The 22,110-nt window shown below is 43.1% G+C and overlaps 2 protein-coding genes and 1 pseudogene across 2 annotated transcripts; all 3 read right to left on the reverse strand.

The window, feature by feature from the left end:
- Positions 1–225: 225 nt before the first annotated feature.
- Positions 226–5,217, reverse strand: LOC132996733 (transmembrane protein 237A-like). Its single transcript, XM_061067086.1, has 14 exons — positions 5,051–5,217; positions 4,835–4,870; positions 3,375–3,406; positions 3,243–3,256; positions 2,984–3,055; positions 2,685–2,813; positions 2,428–2,527; positions 1,944–2,101; positions 1,715–1,847; positions 1,427–1,618; positions 925–998; positions 730–817; positions 516–637; positions 226–432 (listed from the first exon to the last, which is right to left on the reverse strand). Exons 2-14 carry the CDS (start codon positions 4,865–4,867, stop codon positions 368–370), a joined length of 1,212 nt encoding a protein of 403 aa, XP_060923069.1. The 5' UTR covers positions 4,868–4,870; positions 5,051–5,217; the 3' UTR covers positions 226–367.
- A 1,504-nt stretch (positions 5,218–6,721) lies between these two features.
- LOC132997014 (transmembrane protein 237A-like) lies at positions 6,722–11,036 on the reverse strand (annotated as a pseudogene).
- A 1,553-nt stretch (positions 11,037–12,589) lies between these two features.
- On the reverse strand, positions 12,590–20,875 carry LOC132996746 (MAGUK p55 subfamily member 4-like). Its single transcript, XM_061067099.1, has 21 exons — positions 20,813–20,875; positions 20,592–20,713; positions 20,431–20,508; positions 20,251–20,334; positions 19,712–19,843; positions 17,096–17,177; positions 16,758–16,843; positions 16,580–16,654; positions 16,261–16,457; positions 16,006–16,064; positions 15,864–15,881; positions 15,727–15,768; positions 15,603–15,623; positions 15,441–15,455; positions 15,205–15,246; positions 14,916–15,089; positions 14,695–14,775; positions 14,463–14,556; positions 14,210–14,318; positions 13,879–14,013; positions 12,590–13,679 (listed from the first exon to the last, which is right to left on the reverse strand). The coding sequence occupies exons 1-21, from the start codon at positions 20,868–20,870 to the stop codon at positions 13,488–13,490; spliced, it is 1,896 nt and encodes a 631-aa protein (XP_060923082.1). The 5' UTR covers positions 20,871–20,875; the 3' UTR covers positions 12,590–13,487.
- Positions 20,876–22,110: the final 1,235 nt, after the last annotated feature.

Consider the following 22,110-nt stretch of genomic DNA (forward strand, 5'->3'; position numbering starts at 1 on the left):
TATTGTATTTACCATGTATTTACTTTATTACGATTTCATTCATTAATTATCATTTAATTCACAGATATTATTTTTTTAATTCTAATTTTTATTGTTTTATCCTCTTGTGAAGTCCTTTGTAACTCAAATGTTGTGTCATACAAATAAAGCGAAAACTATGATGACTGAGTTTTTGGTCACACCTTGGGAATTCCAGCAAAAAGTAAATAAAAACACACTGTTGAATTTGTTGGATAAAACCCTGTATTTAAAAAGAACAACAACATATTGACATTTAAAAAACACAATACAACACAAGTTTAATGCCAAAACACAGTGCAAAAATATATGTTCAAAGCTGGAGTGTCGCAGCGGATACACGTGGTCCTTAGGCGATCATTTCTGATTTGTCCCCCGGTTTGGTCGGCTCCAGCTCCATGGCCATGAGATAACCTGAAGGACAAGACAGTTAAATCAAACAGGGATCTTCCTTTAAAGCAATCCCCCAAACACAAACACAGATTCTTCTCTCTCACCCTCAGTGTAGTCTGTCTCAGGTTGGGAAGCTATTAAGATCCAGGCCAGGCTGACAAACAGCGCCACCACCAGGTTGACTGTCACCCATGGGTGGAGGATATCGTGCTCGCGCCCTGGTGGCCTGGAGAAGAGAAAGGGAGAGCCTCAGGTTTCATATGCAGGTTTCGTGTTGAGAGGTAAAAACCAAGCATAGCACGGTTCCAGTGTTCTCACCATAATGTTGTGTTGAAGGACGGGTACAGGTTGATTCGATCACTGGTCATCTGCTGGCTCAAGCACAGGACCAACGCCGAGAAATCCACTAAACGGGAGGGAGACATATAACTGAAACCAAACTCACACCATCTGCTTCAGGTAAAAAATAACTTGTCGAGGAATCGCTGGATGACAAATACAGGGCGGACTCACAGAATGAGGCGAGAGCGACGGGATTCAGAGTGATGAACTCTCGTAGAGCCATGGAGCATTGGGCCAGATTGACTCTGTGAAGAAGAGCAGGTTTTACGAAACTAACACGAGCTTTCTCAGCTTCATACTCTGAGATAAAAACATGCACCTTTGAAAAGATTTCAAATAAACAAATATTAACACTGCAATCAGATAATTTTTTTACTTGAAATTAAAATGTCAGCATATGAGCAAAGTATTCTGTGTCCTTTCACGCTGTGTTTTTATTAGGTTGTATCTTGATCTGGATAGTGGTAGCAGCCAAAACTGAGATTTTCCTTTTTTTATGCTTTTTTATCACTGTGAATATTCCCCATTCTCCTGCTCGGTCCTCACATGGGCTCACTTTGACATTTCTACAAGGGGGCTGACAGGAAAAGTTCCCAAAAATGCCCAGAGCAACTAACTCTGAGGAAAATTCAGGAAGATATCCACACTTCAGTGCATGTGCGTTGATCCTCACCGGTCGAAGGCGGCCACAGTGTTGATGGCCAGCAGCATGTAGAACAGAGACTGGCAGGGGTACGCCAGTCTGTGGTACTGCTCCAGCAGGTTGGCCGGAGCGGTGAGGTGCTGGCCGGCCAACATGAACACCATCACCACGTTCCACACGGCGCAGCCCGCCAGGAAGCCGTGGCAGTACAGACCGAACCTCCTACAGGAAATGCAGAAGAGATGATATTTTAGAAAAGGGGGAAAGGACCAAGCGTTCACGTGTCTTGTTTTTCTTACAGAGACATGTTTCCTTCACCTGTAGCCTTTGTGCACTCTGATAGAAACGTCTCTGGTCGTCCAGAGCGGCTGAATGTGCTGGAAGTCCGTCATGTTGTCCGTCTGGACACTGGTCTTCCTCCAGTCGGAGCGCTCCGACGCCTGGAAACGCTCTGCACGTGAACGCACACACATTTAAGTTAGTCTTTCACCATTAAACAGCCTCAATTACGTCTTCTTCTTCTTCTACTTCTTCCTTTGTTACTCACTGTTCCCCTCGACAAACACCTTCCTGCCCGGCTGGCTCTGACCGTGTGGGGCCGAGAACAGAGAAAGCTGGTAGATAGGAGGGGGGGTGTCGGTGATGATATCATCCTCTTCTACGTCCAACTCATCGGGAAGCTGCGACTCAACGACTTTCGACTTCCTAAAAACGACAACAATAAAGGTTGTAACAATTACATCATAATTTATATCCATGTTGTTCTCTCATTAAATCTTAACTTTTATTTTTGCAGAGACTTTGCTCTTCTTTAATATCAGACATAATTGTAAAAAAATGTTTTCACTGATTTGACATAGTAAGACGTCACTTTGGGCTTTTGGGCAAACTAAGCAGCTGTTTTTAATATACTTCCAACTTTACTTTGACGAATCAAGTCCTTGATTAACTGACAAAAGATGAGCTGATATGGAGAATAGCTTTTATAGTCGGTCCTTGCAGATATACCATGTTGTCCTTTGTAAACCTACTTTTTCCTTTTGCTCTTTTTGACCACCTCTTCTCCGTCCGTGTACTGATCAGCTGTATCTCCGTTCACCAGATCGGCCTGGTCGTCTTCAACATCCGAAACTGCGGCACAAGCGTGAATATATGTGAATATACCCCTCCATCCAAACTGAGCTGGTCATACTGTTATTACTCCATAACAAGGCACCGATCTGCCACTGTTTCTGCTGTTTCTACAGTTAAATTGTTTTCTAGCCATGTTGTAAAAGCCTTTTTTTACCCATAGTGGCAGTTTTCTTTTTCTTCCTCCTCCTCCCGGTAAGCGCTCCATTTGTGGGTTCCAGGGAAAGTTGCTCTCCCACCTCAGATGTCCTCCTACTGTCCAGGCCTCCCATCTCCAGCCCCTGATCTAAAAAAGGAAGCGGTGCGTGAGTATTGACATTTTACTCTGAAAGGTTAAGTTGTGTTGATGGGGCCAACAATTTCTCCCCTCGCAGAACATTTTCTCATGTTTTCTTGAACACAAAGCAGCATTTCACAGTTTGTGGGACACAGCGTGAGACCCTTTGTGTTTCGTACCGTCCACATCATCAACTCCATTCGTCTCCTTCCTCACCCTCTTCTTCTTTTGTCTCGGTGCTGCCCCTTCGCCTGCGTGAGAACAAAAAAGTGAATCCAAATTAGAAAAGCTTCAGTACAAATATAAAGAGGGATACATGATTATATAAAATCAAATAAGAATGTTAATAGAATATACATAGCCTCAACAAGATGCACATACAAGATATTAAATATTTGTTGCTATTATAATTATTATATTCTACAGATTCTGACTCACCAGCAGTGTCTTGACTTCACGTTTCACACAACAAAGAAAGAGATGACAAAAATATGGGTCAGTACAAAAACAGTAAGTGAAAACAAAATGATTATTATATGGTCACAGTCAGAAAATAACACATTCATGTACCTCGTCATCGGGGGGAGCGACCGTTGTCCTCGCTTAAGAGACAAAAGAGAAAAACACAAGTCAAAGGTTTTTAAAGGTTCTTGTCAAAAAATATTATATAAAAATAAATTCTGATCAGATCAGATTTATCACTACGGACGCTAACTTTTTGTTTCCATGACTCAGAATTATTTTAATTCATACCTCTTTAATTTAACAAGCTTCCAGATTCATTCTAAAACTTTGTCATGGTTTTCTTCACATAGAATGAAGTTTAATATCTGTTTCACGGCCAAATATCAACACAAAACCAGCAGGGCTGATGTAGAAATACAGTATGTGCTATCTTAACATTTATATCACACAAAATCTACTCGTCTACCACTAGCGACAGTGCTGAGAAACCACAAATCAAACACTGCAGGAGGTGAAATTGAATTATTGAGACGCTCTCATCCATCAAAGGAAGCGTAAACACATTAACAAATTATCTCTCGTTTCACTTCGACAAACCAATAGAAAAGTGATACACCTGCTCTTATAAAACCAGTCGCTCTGAGGCTATTTCAGTCTCTGACACTTACATAACACCTAATCTGGTTTGGAGTTTAATAGAGTTTTAAAATATTAAGGATAAGGCATCAGAATAAAGATCTTACCATCGTCTTTCTGGCCATTTCACCCGAGAATCGAGTAAGAGTGGAGTAAAGCCACAAGTAACAGCCTGGCTGTTCAATCCTCGGCTAAATCTGTGTTCATATATCTGCCACGACGGACGATTACTCGGGGTAAGAGGTCAGGACCTTTTCTTTTTTTTTTTCTTTCAAACTCTTGAAGCAGTGTGTTTTATTTTGGAGGAAGTGCGCGTCTGCGAAATCTGGGTTTTAATCTCTGCGACAACAAAGCTTAGTCTATTTCTTCTAGGTTTGTTTGGTGACAATCGAGGAGTAAAAGCTTTTAGTTTTGACTCAGATATCAAAACAGAGAAACGCACGAATCCTCATATATAAGAAAATTAAAGCGGCTGAATTTTATACTCCAGTGATAAATAACTTAATTAATTAATACACTATAAAAATCGTTTAACTATTTGAATGTGGAGCACTTCTGCAACTCAATTTCGTGTGAAATGACGAGTTAAAAGAACAAACGACATTTTCTCTTTCAGAGAACCAGTTCATTCTCTTTGTGAATAATTATATCAGGTTGAACTTTATCTGCTCCACCGCCTGAGTTCTTTTAGGGCTTGTAGACGAATTATTGTTTTGTGTTGTTGTAATGAATGTGATATTTTGGCTTTTGCATTAATAGTAAAAAGTAATAATTGAACAACTTAGATGCAAATGTTCCTTTTGAAGACAGTGCATCGTTAAACGAGTATAATAAATAAGATTAATGACGATGGCACAGCACAGTAATCCTATAAATACCTGTGAATAAAAAGGTTTGGGGTTTAAAACCCGGATACTTCTCTCACTAACCTGTGGAAGAGGCGGAAGCTCCCTGGGCTGCATCTTCTGTCGTAGAAACACAGAATATATGCGATGTATACGTAACTTACAATGCGAATGCGTAAAAACACACAGAGTTAGAACACAACTGTTAGCTACACAAACAACTCAAAACCGCTAGCTCGGAAATGCTAATCCTTAATAGCCACTTATACCGTTATTTAAGAAAACAAACGTGTTAGCTACCTTCGAGTTTTCCGTTGTTCTCTCCAGATGTTCTCAGAGCTGAGACTTTCAAAGCTCATCCAGTGGAATGAACTCCACTTTCTTCGTATTTACCACAGACGACATCAGTTTGAAAGTTAATAAACAGCTACTTCTCCTGTTGTTCGCTTTATTTACATTCTGCAAGGGGCGAGTTGCCACCCGGACTCATTCAAGGGACGCACACAACACTCCTTTCCCGTGTCTTCACAATAAAAGTTCCATTTCAAGGGAGAACAGGTTTCAATTCATTTGCCTAAAAAATAATAATAATTATCCTTACAATTTCAAAAGGGCCTTACTGTCTGTCAGTGCCTGTCAGTGCACGGGCCATAAAAAAAGACAAAATAAGTGCATGCAGAGATAAATTACTATGAGAGTTGCTTTATTAACGTCACAAACAGGTACACGTTTTAAAATTCCATTGCTTTGCATGCACTTTGGAAGCATTTTACTCTGAAAAACATGGTTTAAGGTCACTAAAGTGTTTTTTTGCAAGTTTGCCAAACACAGCATTTGGTTAATTTCGCTTTTTGTAAACCTTGGGTAAATTTTTTGGCGTGCAATGACAAATGCAAAGCTATAGAAAAACACACAGAAATGATAGACGTGACATGTGGAGAACTTCATCCTGTTCTGTGGCTCCACCACACAGGATCTACACAGGAAGACAGCTCACCTGGATCATTCTTTCAGATTATTGTAAAGCATCCATCCTACAAGATCTAAAAAAAAACTACAGTCTTTTTTGCAGATCTGTGTTACAACAGAGGGGAGCAAGGCAAGACATTGAAAAGCTACATGCAAAGCACAAATCTACCTTTTTATAAGAACTCTGTCACTGTAATAATTCCAAGATCGTAGTGTTATTATACTTGTCTAAATACAGTTGTCTTCCTACTTTTAAAAGACAAACAAAAAGCTGGTTAAACTGACCGAGCTTCAGGGATTTCTTTGGGCACCAGTCCAGCTTCATCTTGTCTTTGGGGATTTGACGACGACTTAAGAACCAGATCAAGCACGTCAGAAACACCCAGATCAAAATATTCAGATTTTTTTTTTTTTATGCCCTACTCCCCTTGAATGTGCAGTGATGGACAGAAAAACAAGTTGATTTCAATGTTAATCTTTCAATGTTAATCTTTTCCAGCGTCACCACACTGTCCGGGCTCGACTACACGGTCCGGACAGGGAAAAGTAATCGATAAGGGTGTAATCGATACTGAAACCATAGCAACGCTCACACATTTTTGTGCATGTGTGCAATTTCATTTTTATACATCGCTTTTATTATTATAATATATTTGTATTTACTTTATTACGATGTCATTCATTCGTTATGATTTAATTCACTGTAATTCTTTTTTTAATTCTAATTTTTATTTTTTTATCCTCTTGTGAAGTCCTCAAGAGTTGTGTCATACAAATAAAGCTAATATACTATTATTATCAGTTTTAAGTCACACTGTGGGAATTTCAGCAAAAATAAAATAAAACACATTGTTGAATTTGTTGGGTAAAACCCTGTATTTAAAAAGAACAACAACAACATATTGACATTTAAAAAACACAATACAACACAAGTTTAATGCCAAAACACAGTGCAAAAATATATGTTCAAAGCTGTAGTGTCGCAGCGGATACACGTGTTCCTCAGGCGATCATTTCCTATTTGTCCCCCGGTTTGGTCGGCTCCAGCTCCATGGCCATGAGATAACCTGAAGGACAAGACAGTTAAATCAAACGGGGATCTTCGTTTAAAGCAATCCCCCAAACACAAACACGGAATATTCTTTCTCACCCTCAGTTTGTCTCAAGTTGGGACGCTATTAAGATCCAGGCCAGGTTGACAAACAGCGCCACCACCAGGTTGATTGCCAGCTATGGTTGGAGGATAGAGTGCTCGTGCCCTGGTGGCCTGGAGAACAGAAAGTGAGAGCTTCAGGTTTCATATGCAGGTTTCGTGTTGAGAGGTAAAAACCAAGCATAGTACAGTTCCAGTGATCTCACCATAACGTTCTGTTGAAGGACAGGTACTGGCTGATTCGATCACTGGTCATCTGTGTGGTCAAGCACAGGACAAACGCCAAGCAATCCACTAGACCAGAGGGAGAAATAAAACTGAAACCAAACTCACACCAGCTACTTCAGGTAAAAAATAACTTGTTGAGGAATCGCTGGATGACAAATACAGGGCGGACTCACAGACTGAAGCGAGAGCGTTGGGATCCAGGATGATCTCTGGCAGAGTCACGGAGCCTTTGGCCAGATTGACTCTGTGAAGCAGAGCAGGTTTTACGATACTGACAAAAGCTTTTTCAGCTTCATATTAACACTGCAATCAGATCATTTTTTATTTGACCTGGGTCATAGCAGCAGCCACACTGGGAGAATTTGATCCCAAATTTCCACTCGGATGTTTCTACAAGGGGGCTGACAGGAAAAGTTCCCAAAAATGCCCAGAGTTCAGTGCATGCACGAATGGGGAAGGTTAATCCTCACCTTTCGAAGGAGAACACAATGATGATGGCCAGCAGCACGTACAACGCACACTGGCAGGGGTACGCCTCGCTGTGATACTGCTCCAGCAGGTTGGACGCAGTGGTGAGGTGCGGGCCGGCCAACACGTTCACTATCCAGACGTTCACGAAGGCGGAGCCGGCCAGGAAGCCGTGGCAGAACAGACCCACCCCCCTACAGGAAATGCAGAAGAGATGATATTTTAGAAAAGGGGGAAAGGACCAAGCGTTCACGTTTCTTGTTTTTCTTACAGAGACATGTTTCCTTCACCTGCAGATTTTGCGCACAGTCGGAAAACAATCTCTGTTCGTCTGGACGCCGGTGTCCTGGAGAAGCTCTGCACGTGAACGCACACACGTTTAAGTTAGTCTTTCACCATTAAACAGCCTCAATTACGTCTTCTTCTTCCTTTGTTACTCACCGTTCCTCTCGACATCCACCTTCCCGTCCGGTTGAGGGGGGGTGTCGGTGATAATCACATCCTCCTCTTCGTCCAACTCATCCGGAAGCTGCGACTCAATGTCGTTCGACTTCCTAAAACGTCAACAATAAAATGTTATAACCATAACATCATAATTTATATCCATGTTGTTCTCGCATTAAATCTTACCTTTAATTTTTGCAAATACTTTGCTCTTCTTTATCAGACATGATTGTAAAAAAAGGTTTTCACTGATTTGACATTGGAAGACGTCACTTTGGGCTTTTGGGCAAATTAAAGCAGCTGTTTTTAATACATTTCCAACTTTTTTTTCAACAAATCAAGTCCTTGATTAACTGAGAAAAGATGAGCTGATATGGAGAATTGCTTTTATAGTCAGTCCTTGCAGATATAACATGTAGTGCTTTAGAAACATACTTTTTCCTTTTGCTCTTTTTGACCACCTCTTCTCTGTCTGTGTACTGATCAGCTGTATCTCCGTTCACCAGATCAGCCAGGTCATCTTCAACATCTGAAACTGCGGCACAAGCGTGAATAACCATGGAAAACATGGAATTTATTTTTTCATTTTCCAGGTTTGGAAAAGTCATGGAAACTGAGCAAAAGTGAACACTTACATGGAAATTGAAACAGTTGTCCTGGAGAGAATACAGAGTCGAAGCGTATCCTGAACCGTAGGAGAAAAGTCCTATTCTTTGTCCTGCGATCTTCGACAGTGGGGCTCTGTAACACAAGGCAACAAACTCACTGTCACACTGATTCAATCAGACAGACATATTTTCGTAGCGCCATCCAGCTGGTGATGTACCCAGGAACCTCCAGATCTCCAGCGAAACGCTAAACACGCGCCTAAAGATGAGTAGAGGACTCGCACGTTGCCGGTGAAGATCTCAGCTCCTGCACGCAGGGAGAAAGGAATACAATCCTTTTGATGAGTGTAGAACAGGGAAGAGAAATGCACCAAGTTATTTACACTTTCATTGTAAATCTTGAAAGTGCGTGACAATAGATGAGAAGTGTATATTTATCAAGCATCAAAGCAGCTATAAAGTTTTTTACCTGCCCCAAACCATTGATGAAGAGCAGGATGATTAACATTATCCATGATTGAGAGAAGCTCAAAATGAAGGTTAAAACCGTCTGATCATACACCAGATGCAAGCCATCCAGTTTGCCAGCAGCGCAAACGCGGACATTAATAATGTCACCAATCATCCCAGACCTGTTATTGCTCAATCTCGTGTGGCTAAATTCCACTTGTCCCTCTTATAAGTTGGATGCCAACCGCACAGGGCCGCATAACTAGTTAGCATGCCAGAGTCTCGAAGTTATACAAATTTAAAAACCCTTTCTAAAATCTTGTCATTGTCGTTTTGAACTCTTTTTTTTTTTTAAGTATCTGTTCAGGCACCGGTATCGGGGAAAAAAACAAACGATACCCAATATTTAGAAACGTCGTGCCAGGGCTTCCAGACTCAATCTAAATTGACCTATTACCTGACGCAGCAACGGACCCTCCCTTGGACAAGTGGAGAGAAATAAGCATAATAGATGCTTTGTTACTGTTCTTGTAGCTGTATTTTCAGCCTTCTATAGTAAATGTCCCCGTAACTGTAATTTCCGTGTGTTATAACTGTAGTATTATCCGTTTAGGAGCACCACCGGAGGTCCTTGGATGGCCCGTGCATTACACATTGTTCCCGCGGGGTTTTAAAAAGTCTTAAATTTAATCATCGGAATTTTAGGCCTAAAAAAGACTTAAAAAGTTTTAAATTTGATTTAGCTAGGTCTTAAAAATTAATTGATCTCCAGTCACTATCATGTAGTAGGTAACCACAAATACTAGCTTCCTTAAAGTGGGTGCAACTTACCTCCAGAGGGGGATGTAGATCAGACAAGGCAGCGCCAAAGCACAGGACCAACGCCAAGCAATCCACTACACCAGAGGGAGAAATAAAACTGAAACCAAACTCACACCAGCTACTTCAGGTAAAAAATAACTTGTCGAGGAATCGCTGGATGACAAATACAGGGCGGACTCACAGACTGAAGCGAGAGCGTTGGGATCCAGGATGATCTCTGGCAGAGTCACGGAGCCTTTGGCCAGATTGAGTCTGAGCAGGTTTTACGATACTGACACAAGCTTTTTCAGCTTCATACTCTGAGATAAAAACGCGCACCTTTGAAAAGATTTAAAATAAACAACTATTAACACTGCAATCTGATCATTTTTTATTTGACCTGGGTCATAGCAGCAGCCACACTGGGAGAATTTGATCCCAAATTTGAATTTCCACTCGGGTGTTTCTACAAGGGGGCTGACAGGAAAAGTTCCCAAAAATGCCCAGAGTTCAGTGCATGCACGAATGGAGAAGGTTGATCCTCACCTGTCGAAGGCGGCCACAGTGTTGATGGCCAGCAGCACGTAGAACAGACACTGCCAGGGGTACGCCAGGCTGTGGTACTGCTCCAGCAGGTTGGACAGAGCGGTGAGGTGCGGGCCGGCCAACATGTACACCACCACCATGTTCCACATGGCGTAGCCCGCCAGGAAGCCGTGGCAGTACAGACCGAACCTCCTACAGGAAATGCAGAAGAGATGATATTTTAGAAAAGGGGGAAAGGACCAAGCGTTCACGTGTCTTGTTTTTCTTACAGAGACATGTTTCCTTCACCTGAAGATTTTGTGCACTCTAGAAAAGTCTCTGTTCGGCTGATTGTGCTGGAAGTCCGTAATGTCGTCCATCTGGACGCTGGTGTTCCTCAAGTCGGAGCACTCTGACGCCTGGAGAAGCTCTGCACGTGAACGCACACACGTTTAAGTTAGTCTTTCTTACTGGGATCTATCGATTGGGCACAGAATTTAAATTGTCACTTTATGCTGATGACTTATTGTTGTATGTCTCAGATCCTGTCCTTTCGATCTGGTTTGGAGTTTAAAAGAGTTTAAAAATATTTAGGATAAGGCATCAGAAATAAAGATCTTACCATCGTCTTTCTGGCCATTTCACCCGAGAATCGAGTAAGAGTGGAGTAAAGCCACAAGTAACATCCTGGCTGTTCAATACTCGGCTAAATCTGTGTTCATACATCTGCCGCGACAGAGGATTACTCGGGGTAAGAGGTCAGGACCTTTTCTTTTTTTTTTTCTTTCAAACTCTTGAAGCAGTGTGTTTTATTTATGAGGAAGGGAAATGTCTGCGAGTCTGCAAGTCTGCGAAATCTGGGTTTTAATCTCTGCGACAACAAAGCTTAGTCTATTTCTTCTAGGTTTGTTTGGTGACAATCGAGGAGTAAAAGCTTTTAGTTTTGACTCAGATATCAAAACAGAGAAACGCACGAATCCTCATATATAAGAAAATTAAAGCGGCTGAATTTTATACTCCAGTGATAAATAACTTAATTAATTAATACACTATAAAAATCGTTTAACTATTTGAATGTGGAGCACTTTGATTTCTCTATAAATTCTGTCTGCAACTCAGTTTTGCTTGAAATGACGGGTTAAAAAAACCAAACGACATTTTCTCGTTCAGAGAATCAGTTCATTCTCTTTTGGATTCATTAAATCACATTTAACTTTATTTGCTCCACCGCCTGACGTCTTTTGGGGCAAGTAGACGAATCCTTGTTTTGTTGTGTTGTAATGCATTAATAGTAAAAAGTTATAATTGAAAAACTTAGATGCAAATGGTTCTTTTGAAGACAGTGCATCGTAAAACGAGTATAATAAATAACATTAATGACGATGGCACAGCACAGTGATCCTATAAATACCTGTGAATAAAAAGGTTTGGGGTTTGAAACCCGGATACATCTCTCATTAACCTGTGGAAGAGGCGGAAGCTCCATGGGCCGCATCTTCTGTCGTAGAAACACAGAATATTTGAGATTTGCTCAATGCTCGTAACTTACAAAGCAAATGTGTTAAAAACATACAGTTAGAACACAACTGTTAGCTACACAAACAACTCAAAACCGCTAGCTCGGAAATGTTAATCCTTAATAGCCACTTATACCGTTATTTAGGAAAACAAACGTGTTAGCCCTCATTTCTCTCTCCAGATGTTCTCAAAGCTCATCCAGTGGAATGAACTCCACTTTCTTCGTATTTACCAAAGACAACACGCCTTTCCCGTGTCTTCACAATAAATGTTCCATTTCAAGGGAGAACAGCTGAAAAAAAAGAAAGTACCAACTATAAAATACAATTTCTAAAATTTCTAGTACTTCAAAGCAGCACTGAGTGGGCCCAAGCACATGCATTTTGAAGCGTTTTGCGTTTTTCCTGAAAAAAATAAACAATTACAGAGCCATTTTGCCACCCCCCTTGAAAATTCCTCCAACATACGTTAATTTCCCCCACTTTCTAATTTTTTGCAAATTTTGGTAAGAATTTGAGCATGTTAAAGCCCTCAAAAAGCCAAATAATTTGACTGAAAAATTATAATAATTATCCTTACAATTTCAATAGGGCATCACTGTCTGTCAGTGCCTGTCAGTGCTAAAAAAACAGCCAAAATAAGTGCATGCATAGACAAATTACTATGATAGTTGCTTTATTAACGTCACAAACAGGTACACGTTTTAAAATTCCATTGCTTTGCATGCACTTTGGAAGCATTTTACTATGAAAAACATGGTTTAAGGTCACTAAAGTGTTATTTTTGCAAGTTTGCCAAACACAGCATTTGGTTAATTTAGCTTTTTGTAAACCTTGGGTAAATTTTTTGGCGTGCAATGACAAACGCTAAGCTATAGAAAAACACACAGAAATGATAGACGTGACATATGGAGTACTTCATCCTGTTCTGTGGCTCTACCTCACAGGATCTACAAAGGAAGTCAGCTCACCTGGATCATTCTTTCAGATTATTGTAAAGTATCCATCCTACAAGATTAAAAAAAAACTGCATTTGGATTTCTACTTTGTAAACATCAGTTGGACAAACCTCAAGTCTTTTTTGCAGATCTATGTTACAACAGAGGGGAGCAGAGCAAGCTACATGCAAAGTACAAATCTACCTTATTATAAGGACATTGTGACTGTAATAATTCCAAGATCGTAGTGTTATTATACTTGTCTAAATAGAGTTGTCTTCCTACTTTTAAAAGACAAACAAAAAGCTGATTAAACTGACAGAGCTTCAGGGATTTCTTTGGGCACGAGTCCAGCTTCATCTTGTCTTTGGGGATTTGACAACGACTTAAGAACCAGATCAAGCACGTCAGAAACACCCAGATCAAAATATTCCGATTTTTTTTTTCATGCCCTACTCCCCTTGAAAATGCAGTGTTGGACAGAAAAACAAATTGATTTCATGTTAATGTTTTCCAGATGATATTCCAGACTTTCAGTTTGCCAAAATTTGCTGCCATAATAATTAAAAACAAAAAAAAGGGCCAGGGGGGCGGGTCACATCACTCTTCGCCCCTCCTCTTCCCCTTCGTCCTCCCTCAGGACTCGGTGGTGGGCCGGATCCAGCTGGCAGGGACCCACTGCGGCTCGTCCTGAGCCTTCCTCACCGCGGTCAGCAGCTGGGCGCAGGAGTCCTGCAGCTCGTCGTTAACGATCACGTGGTCAAAGAACTGACAGAAGTGCGACTCCATCTTGCGGGCGGCCTCTTCCATCTCCTGGAAGTCGTCGCTCTTAGATGAAAACGTTTAGAAAACATAAATTAAATAGGTTTGAAATGAAATATATCATAACATGGTGCTCTTGAGTATATCAATGATGACATGCATCTATTTGTAAAGCTTATTTTTCTTTTAACTTTATTCTAATGAGTTTTTAATTCTGAACTGAAACACTGAAAAGAACCAAACTAAATCATAAAAGTGATCTTACTTTGAAGGGTCTGTTGACATAGTAGTTGGTGGTGATGCACGCATCCTGTCTGGTCTCCCTGAGGTGCTCCAGAGGCGGAGGCTTCACATAGATGATGTAGGCCTTCAGTTCGTGGGTCCTCACTGCCTGAATGGCCTGAATAGAGAAGATGGATTCAAATTAAATGAATTCTAATGAAACTAATGGAAACTTAGGTGGTTCTAATTAATCTGTTTGTTAACAGAATTATTTTAATTTAGACACAATGAATGATGATCATGTCATTAAATGGAAAACACAAATTTGCGCAAAACTTCTCCTTCTCAAAACTTGAATCCCTGCTACTGTTTACGTTGGGCTCGATGTCAATGACGCAGATCTTTCCCCGGTTTAAAACCTCCCTCACGGACTCGATGCTGGTGCCGTACAGATTCCCTTTGTACTCGCCGTACTCCAGAAACCTGTGGAACATCATCACGTCATTTTATTACGAGTTGTGTCATGTTACTTTATGTTTCTAACACGAATCAGGAACAAAATGTGAAACTTTGACCTTTATTTCAAACTAAAATCTCAGACAAGCATTACAAACTCGGAGGCCGTACCTGTTGTTATAAACCATGTTGTCGAAGACTTCTCTGCTGGTGAAGAAATATTCTCTTCCCGACTCCTCATAGGATTTGGGTGCCCTCGTGGTGTCTGGTTAAGGAAAAGAAAAATAATCTTATTAACCACATTTCATATAAAAACTTACTATCAGGGGTTAGGATGTACTTTTATATATATATATATATATATATATTTTTTTTTGCGTATTTATCTCAGTCGGCTACATACAAGCTAAAGCTCCTTGGTAGACGTTGGGGTTCGTTTCGATCAAGCGCCTCCGAAGTTCATTCACACCCACACTAGACGGACCTGCGAACATCAGAATAAAAACATCTACAACTTGATCCTAATCTTACATTTCATAACCCTGATCCATCAACATTTCATTTTAAACGTTTATACATGTTATTAATTTATTGATGCACTCAAACAATAACTGCTTGGTGTACCTAAGAGGGCGATAAGGCGCTGTGGGTCCTGCGGTTGGCGCTGGTAGCGAACCACTTCCTCGTAGGGGCTGCTGGTGGCGCTGTGGCAGCTGCTGGGACAGCGGGCGTGGCAGGACGGCTGCGTGGTGCTGTGGAAGTGCCGTCTGCACAAACGCATGCTGCGCCGGAAGCCCGCTGAGGTAGAATGAAGATTAAAGTCATGAGTGTCCTGACCCTGATAGAAACTTACCTAAAAGGGATAGATTTTGATGTGTAGTATAAATGAGCATCTTTATGTTTGGAGACTTACTTAAGTAAACCCCCTCAATGTTGCTGGTGAAGTCATCCTCCTCTGATTGGATATGAGGAGAAGCCCAGTGAGACACGGAGGGAAAGTGGAAGAAGGGATGGTGAGAAATAAAAAGGAAGAAATAAAGATATATATATATTTTGGGTAGGAGCATCAATAAAAAATGATTCATCTTTTGTTTATCTATTTGTACCCCCCTATATTTAAAGTCCCCCCCATATTTAACGTGTTCTCACCTTCTCTGAGCTCCTCTGACGTTTCCCCCAGTGAGACATCAGGAAAATTCGGAAAAGAAAGAAAAAACCAAAGCTTTAGGTGAAGGACAGGAAACAGAGCTTTGCATCTTGAACACCGAGTTCACAGTCAAAGACGGATTAGATCCACAAAGACTTACCTACCAGATTCAAATGCCTCCTCATCTGTCAGAAAGAAAAACACACACACACACACACAGGATGTCAATCACAAAGACACATAAGACGTTTGTTAGATTTATCAATTAAGTGGCAGCTGAGGCTTTACCTGCTTCGACACATCTCCCATCAATGGCCATCATGTCTTCCTCTGTGGGTGGAAAGTAAAAAGTTACATCCGAGGGAGAACATAGAAATACATGTCGGTTTTTTTGGCCCCAAACCTGAAGTGTAATCTCCGCTTACCTTCGTCTACAGTGCTCACTTCAGTAAGCGTGGAGTAAAACACAAGGAGAACTCTACTGTGACATCAGGTCGTACAGGGGGCGTCACACCAGACACTGTGGTGGACTGTTAATTCAAAGTCTGAGGTGAGTTAAAGACTTACAGGTCTGAACGCAGGCATGTGGCTGATAAGGCTGAGCCCACCAGAAGTCCCTCTGCTTCCTGTTACAACACACACAACAAGGGTTTCAATGAATCAATTTCCAATATGAAATAGGAAGGATTTCAATTTGCTTCTATGTCCAACCGAACACACACAAGCGAATGTCCTCAGGGTTTGTGCATCATGTAAATATTCCGCCAAAGTGGAAATGATATTTAAAAACAGGCAGACTAAACTAAATCCAACCCTTCTGACCGTCTGAGCAGGTTGGTGGAGGGGATGAGGCCGGCGCAGTCTGTGTTGCTGGGGAGTTTCTTGGCCTGCCACCAGAGGGCGTCCGTCTGGTCCACGATCTCCAGCACGTCGCCCTTTCGGAAGCTCATCCCGGCGTCGGCGCAGGGGATGGATGGGTCCTGTTGGGGGCTGTAGTCGGCCATGGACCGCACGTAGAGCTAGCACCAGACAAAACAGTTTGTAGAGATGATAAGTATGTTAATGATTTGATTTAAAGTAACAAATCTTCAATAGATTAAGATGTGTGACTATGAGGTAGGTATAAATTATGGTGATTTACCATCGTCTGGTTGTGGACCGGCCTTTCTGTGATGGGAACCACCTTGAACATGATGGTGCCCTGCGACCTCACTTGCTGAAGAAACCACACGAACTGATTAGATGACACGTAGGACTCACAAAAGTTATATGAGTAATTCAAGGGGGGACGTAAAGCTGCCATGACGCACTCGACCTACCACGACTTGGATGACCTGCTCAGGCTCCATCCCATCCACGGGGAAACCGTTCACCTCTATGATCCGGTCCCCTGCGTGGAGCAGACCTGCAGACGCACACACACACAAATACAAATTGAATTTAAATTGATCCGCTTGTGTAATTGACTCTGAAGATTAAGAAACAGAGATTTTCATATTCATATTGCTTTCAGAGATTATTTTCGTGGTTTTCTTTATTGACTGGAGCTGACCCAAGTGTTTTTAGCTGACCAGTGACGATGCTATAAAGTGAAATCACGTCAAAGGGCCAGTTACTTTTGTCCAGGGGCAATCAAAAGCTCTAAAAATCGGCTCACCACTTCGATCAGCCAGTCCTCCGTGAATCACCCGGGCGATAAAAATCTCCCCCGTGACCTCGTTCCTCTTTATAGTCGCTCCCTAGAACAGAAAAAGATGAAAGTACGGAAATAAAATAAACCTGTTGAATCACACAAACCGGGACAGAGACACTGATGGAGTCTGTGGGACGCAACGACAGGATGAAAACCAAACGCTCAGAATGAAAGTGAACCAGAGTTGTGAAGTCTTTGAAATGAAGGCTCCAGATGTCAGACATCGTTGGTGGTGAGGAAGAAGGAGATGATGATGGAAATATGAAGGAAGGAAAAGTTACAAGACGATGAAGAAAACCAAAAGAAATTTCAACTACCACTGTGCACGTTTAGAAGTCGGCCACTCTGCAGAGACGGCTCGAAAGGACCCATGAAGTCCATTTTCTGGACACTTTCGTCCACGCGTCTCACGTCGCCTTCTTTTTCTTCTTCTTCTTCTTCTTCCGCTTGTTGGAGCGACCTCCTTTCTCCTGCCCGTTGATCAGCGGATGCTTGGACGTTTGTAGATCAGCAAAGGTGCGCTGCCTCTGAGGCAAAGGGACGTTGACGGTGGTCCGAGGTGACCCGCCGCAAGACACAGACAGACCGCTGGTGCCCTGGGAGGTGGAGGGAGCGTCGAGCGAGCTGCTGAGGGAGCTGGAGGAGGAGGTGCAGGAAGGAAGCGATGGGAAGGAACATCTGGATTGGTGCGTCAGAGACGGACGATGCCCTTGAGGCTTCGGGCTTTTCTTGGGTGTGCTGACCTGCTCGGCGACCGCATGCTTCGGGGAGCTGATGTCAGCCTTGGAGGCGGAGAGGACCGTCTGCAGCCGGTCCACCACCTGAGAGAGGAGGACTAAGGCGTGCGAGTTGTCCTGCACCGTCTCCGACATGCGTTCGGTGGCGGCTGCCATCTTCTCCCCCAGGAGCTTGATGTCCTTGGTGCTGCTCTCCATTGAACTGGCGGCCAGCTGCACGCTCGTCCTCAGCTCGTCCAGACTCTCCTGCTTGGCGAGCTCGACCTGGGGCATGTCCATCACGCGGTGAGGGCGCATGGGGCTCGGGGGAGCCGTGCGGATGCGAGGGCTTCGGGTTCTGAGCCGAGGAGGCAAGCCCGGCGGGAGGTAGTCGTCCATGTTGGCACAGTAAGGGACAGTGAGGCAGGGGGGAGACGTGGTCCAACGCCGGGATGCGGGAAGCGGGGACGGGGCGCCGGCAGACTCTCCCGTCTCGTCCTCATTCCCACTGTCGAGCTCTTCTATGATGTTGTCTCCAAATGAGAAAGCAGAAATGGTTAATCCATGAAAAAAGCCGGAGGTAGAGGTGATGGAAGATGAAGGTGCGATGATGAATGATGAAGAAATGCACAGGGTCTTCTTTTCTTACCAATCAGGACAGAGCTGTAGACCGAAGGCGCCGAGCGGTTCAGGCTTGGCTCCCAGAGCAGGTTGGCGTAACAGACTCTACACTGGCTCACCGGTTTGCTACAGCACCCACGACAGTTACTCGTTGGCTTATATTTAGGTGGGGTGTACGGCCGAGCCCCTGCTGGGCGACACAGCGCTTCAGCTGGAGGGAAGCTGCCTCTCCGCATGCCACCCCACGATGGATCCCTGCCGTCAAGGTGGAGCTGGCTCTTGGCGGGGGGGCTCTGGAACCCGAACGCACCGCCTCTGTGGAGCCTTTGCCAGGCCAGGCGTCTCACGGTTTCCCAGTGACTGCTGATTCCCGCTCGGGGGCTTTTCGCACGGGGAGGGGAGGCACTGGCCAGCGGCAGCCCAAGTCTCTGGCGATTGCCAAACTGTGGGACAAGACGGTCACTCAAATATTCAACACAGGGGACTGAAGAATATGGAATTATGGAATATCTGCTTGGAAAAGTGAGATTAAGGCTGCGTTAGTCAACAAAAGAAACACCAGAAAGACAAAGCAGTAACTAACAGGAGACACATGCATTAAGTATTTTGCACAGATTGACACCAAATGTTTTTCTTAGACATCCATCTCGTCCAGGAGCTTCGAACGTTTGGAAAATCATCTGTAGCATCAACAATTACACAAATGAGAGATTATAAAATTCTAACATCTGGTCTCTGTCGGATACATCAGCTGTCCGATTTATATTGGGCTAAAAAAAACAACCTACATATTAAAAATATCCATGTGCATCTGCTTACACAGACAAAATCAATGGTCCACTTTACTGTCCAGATACTTTTGGCAACATGCCAGTGACCAGGGGAGGAAATAAATCCAGATTTGAGTGGAATCTCTGAAAACGCTACATTGAAACCATTTGCATTAGAACGATGAGCCCAGCGACAGTGTGACTTCATGTTCTGGTCACATTTATTTATGTGGCTCCAGAAGGTGAGCTTTATCTGATGGGTTTCCCTAATACCCAACAAACCTGTTTTGGTGAGTAGGGATTAAATAAATATAATGATCTCATCAAAGCATGGCCTTATTTTAGAGCCTAAATAAGGCCTCAAGAAGCTGTTCCAAAAAAACTGTACCAACTAAACTGAATTTGCAGTTTTATGATTTAACAATGCCTAAATTTAGAGTGAGTAATGGGGAGGGATTAGGCAAGTAGCTCACCAAGGGTTGTTTGTTTTTGACCAGGCAGACGATCCTGGTGGCTTCCTCGTCGTCCGGCAGGTCCTCGGGCATCGGAGGCAGCGTTGGCTCATAGTCCCGCTGGGCCACGGAATCATGAGCAGACAGAAGAGCCTGCACACACAACGCAAATCAGGCACAATACAAACTGCTGAACTGGTTGTCAACATACAACACAAGTACGTTTTTGAAATTGAGGTAAATATCAGGTCAACGTTAGAAGTCTGGTTTAATTAAAGCATAAAGCTGTCGCCCATGAAAATCTGGATTCTTTAATGATATTCACTCAAAATGTATTTGTAGATGAAGTCTACAGGGAACATCATTTCAATATGTATGCAGAAAATTTAAGAAAATATAGATTATCAAGTATATTTCTGTCTCTCTTGTTTTTGTGCCTAGAATGTTTGCTGTATTTGTAACCGATTTAAAAATGTAAAGTTTAAAAAGTACACATCAGCACGACCAACTGGTTTCCCTGAAAAAAAAATAAGCACAGAACCCCCGGCAAGGTTTCCTACCTGCAGGTGAGTCTGCCGCAGGAGACGGTAGAGCTCTTTGGCCTCTTCAGAGCCGCCTTGTAACGCCCTGATGTCGATCAGCAACTGCACACACAGGGATTATGACACATATTTAATAAAAACATGTCCACAAAATGCCTGGAAGAAAGGTGTGGTTAAAAAAATACAACATAATCGAACCTGGAGTGAGAGTCCTGAAGCGTAGTCCAGAACCGGAGCTGGAGAATCTCTCAGGTGCCTCTGAAGACTCTCGTAAACCTGAAAACAAATCACTTTGATAAGTCACTAAGAATTTAATAATAAAAGAAGTTATAGTATTTACAGCAGTGCATTTTCCAGACCTTGAGCAGCGACTGCAGCCAGGGGGCGTTCAACAAGCTGTGGAGAATCTCCGCTCCATCGATGTCCTGATTCACCGAGTGCCTCACCTCCTCGATCACATCTGTCAGGATCTGACGCAGGCCTGCGACACACAAACGCATCCACACACACATCGGGATTGTTATTTAGTGAGAGTGTGAAAAGGAAAATCCATGAATAAACTAAAAGGGGCCCCACTGACCGTGTTCTCCCAGTTCACAGTGGGGGTTTAACACCTGAGCCTCCACCGCCTGCCTCATGGTCATCAGACTCCCGACCTCTGACCCCGACTTCCCCGCTGACAGCTTACCAGGACCGGCAATGACCTGGAAAAAAAAGAAAAAAGGAAGGTAAACACAACATGGGAGGAGGGGGGAGGGGAGGGGAGGAGAGGAAAGTACAAGGTTGAGTACATTTATAAAAATCCACATCTAGTGGGAAGAGGTCAGGAGGTGAAGTCATTAGTGTGTGTGAACGGGGTCGGGGGGGTTAATGGCACACTTCACGGCAGCTTGAGTGAAAATACAGAGATGTGGACAGCGTAATCTCTGGCTGACGGAGTGTCGCAGGACATGCAGTGGAAACTCAGATTAATAAACTGTTTCCTAATTGTGCTGTGATAGAATTAATATAGCCGTTATTTAAATTTGACACTAAGTAGAGCAATGTGATTGACCCCCATCCCCAAAAAAAAAAGTAGGACCAAAAGCATTTAAGCAGGTTTTTCTAACCATCTTTTTATCCCTGGTCCTGCAACGCAAATAGTTGAGTGTGAGTAAAGTGGTAGTAAGAACTAAAAAAAAAGCTACCTATGAGGTAAACACCCATCTGTCAAATGTCTGTAGTTAAGGAAGAGGATGACCCATCTGGCCTTCATCCCAGCCCTTCCCTTTCTTTCAAATTCATCAGGTGCACGGCTCTTACCTGTACGACCAAGTCCTGAGGGATGCTGGGAACCTCTATCCGGCAGCTCCTGCAGGTTTCAGCACCGTTATCGGTGCAGGAAACCGAAAATACGACGGGTATATATTCCCTGGAGACTGGACGGAGCACTACGCTTTCACCGAACTACAAGGGAACGAGGGAGAGAGAGGGAGAGAGAGAGAGAGAGGAGGGCTGTAATCTCTCCCGATCCCACTTAATCCCGGGCAAGTGAGCTGCCTCCCTCTGGCCACCGGAAGCCGGTTTCCCCTCTCACCGGCTGGCTGGTTGTCACCGTGCTGCCAAATCTTCTTAACTCTTTCAGCATTTAGCGGCACGCAGGAGGAGCTGCAGGGAGAGGAGGCAGCGGACTGAGGGAATGAAGGTGGGACTTCAAAAGAGAGAGGACTTTAGGATCACATTCATCCACAAATTAGAAAAAAGGGGGTTTATGATTTCAGTTCCGAAGGCAGGCAGGAGTATAACATTCTTAAACTTATAATTAAAGATCGTCTCATTTGCTCAGACAATCAATCTTTCCTCAGGGCCTGCATGAGGTAATAATCTCCACATAGCTAA

The sequence above is a fragment of the Limanda limanda genome, chromosome 23 (assembly GCF_963576545.1).
Source record: "Limanda limanda chromosome 23, fLimLim1.1, whole genome shotgun sequence".
In the NCBI taxonomy this organism is placed as follows: domain Eukaryota; kingdom Metazoa; phylum Chordata; class Actinopteri; order Pleuronectiformes; family Pleuronectidae; genus Limanda; species Limanda limanda.

Coding starts and splice junctions, on each gene's coding strand:
- LOC132996733 (XM_061067086.1), bottom strand. CDS start 4,867: ATGCAGCCCAGGGAGCTTCCGCCTCTTCCACAG. Junction 1,848..1,943: donor GGTGTTTGTCGAGGGGAACA/GTGAGTAACAAA, acceptor GTTCACGTGCAG/AGCGTTTCCAGGCGTCGGAG. Junction 433..515: donor TGAGACAGACTACACTGAGG/GTGAGAGAGAAG, acceptor CTTGTCCTTCAG/GTTATCTCATGGCCATGGAG.
- LOC132996746 (XM_061067099.1), bottom strand. CDS start 20,870: ATGAGGCAGGCGGTGGAGGCTCAGGTGTTAAACCCCCACTGTGAACTG. Junction 16,065..16,260: donor TCCACCAACCTGCTCAGACG/GTCAGAAGGGTT, acceptor GTGTTGTAACAG/GAAGCAGAGGGACTTCTGGT. Junction 14,776..14,915: donor GCGCCTTATCGCCCTCTTAG/GTACACCAAGCA, acceptor TGATGTTCGCAG/GTCCGTCTAGTGTGGGTGTG.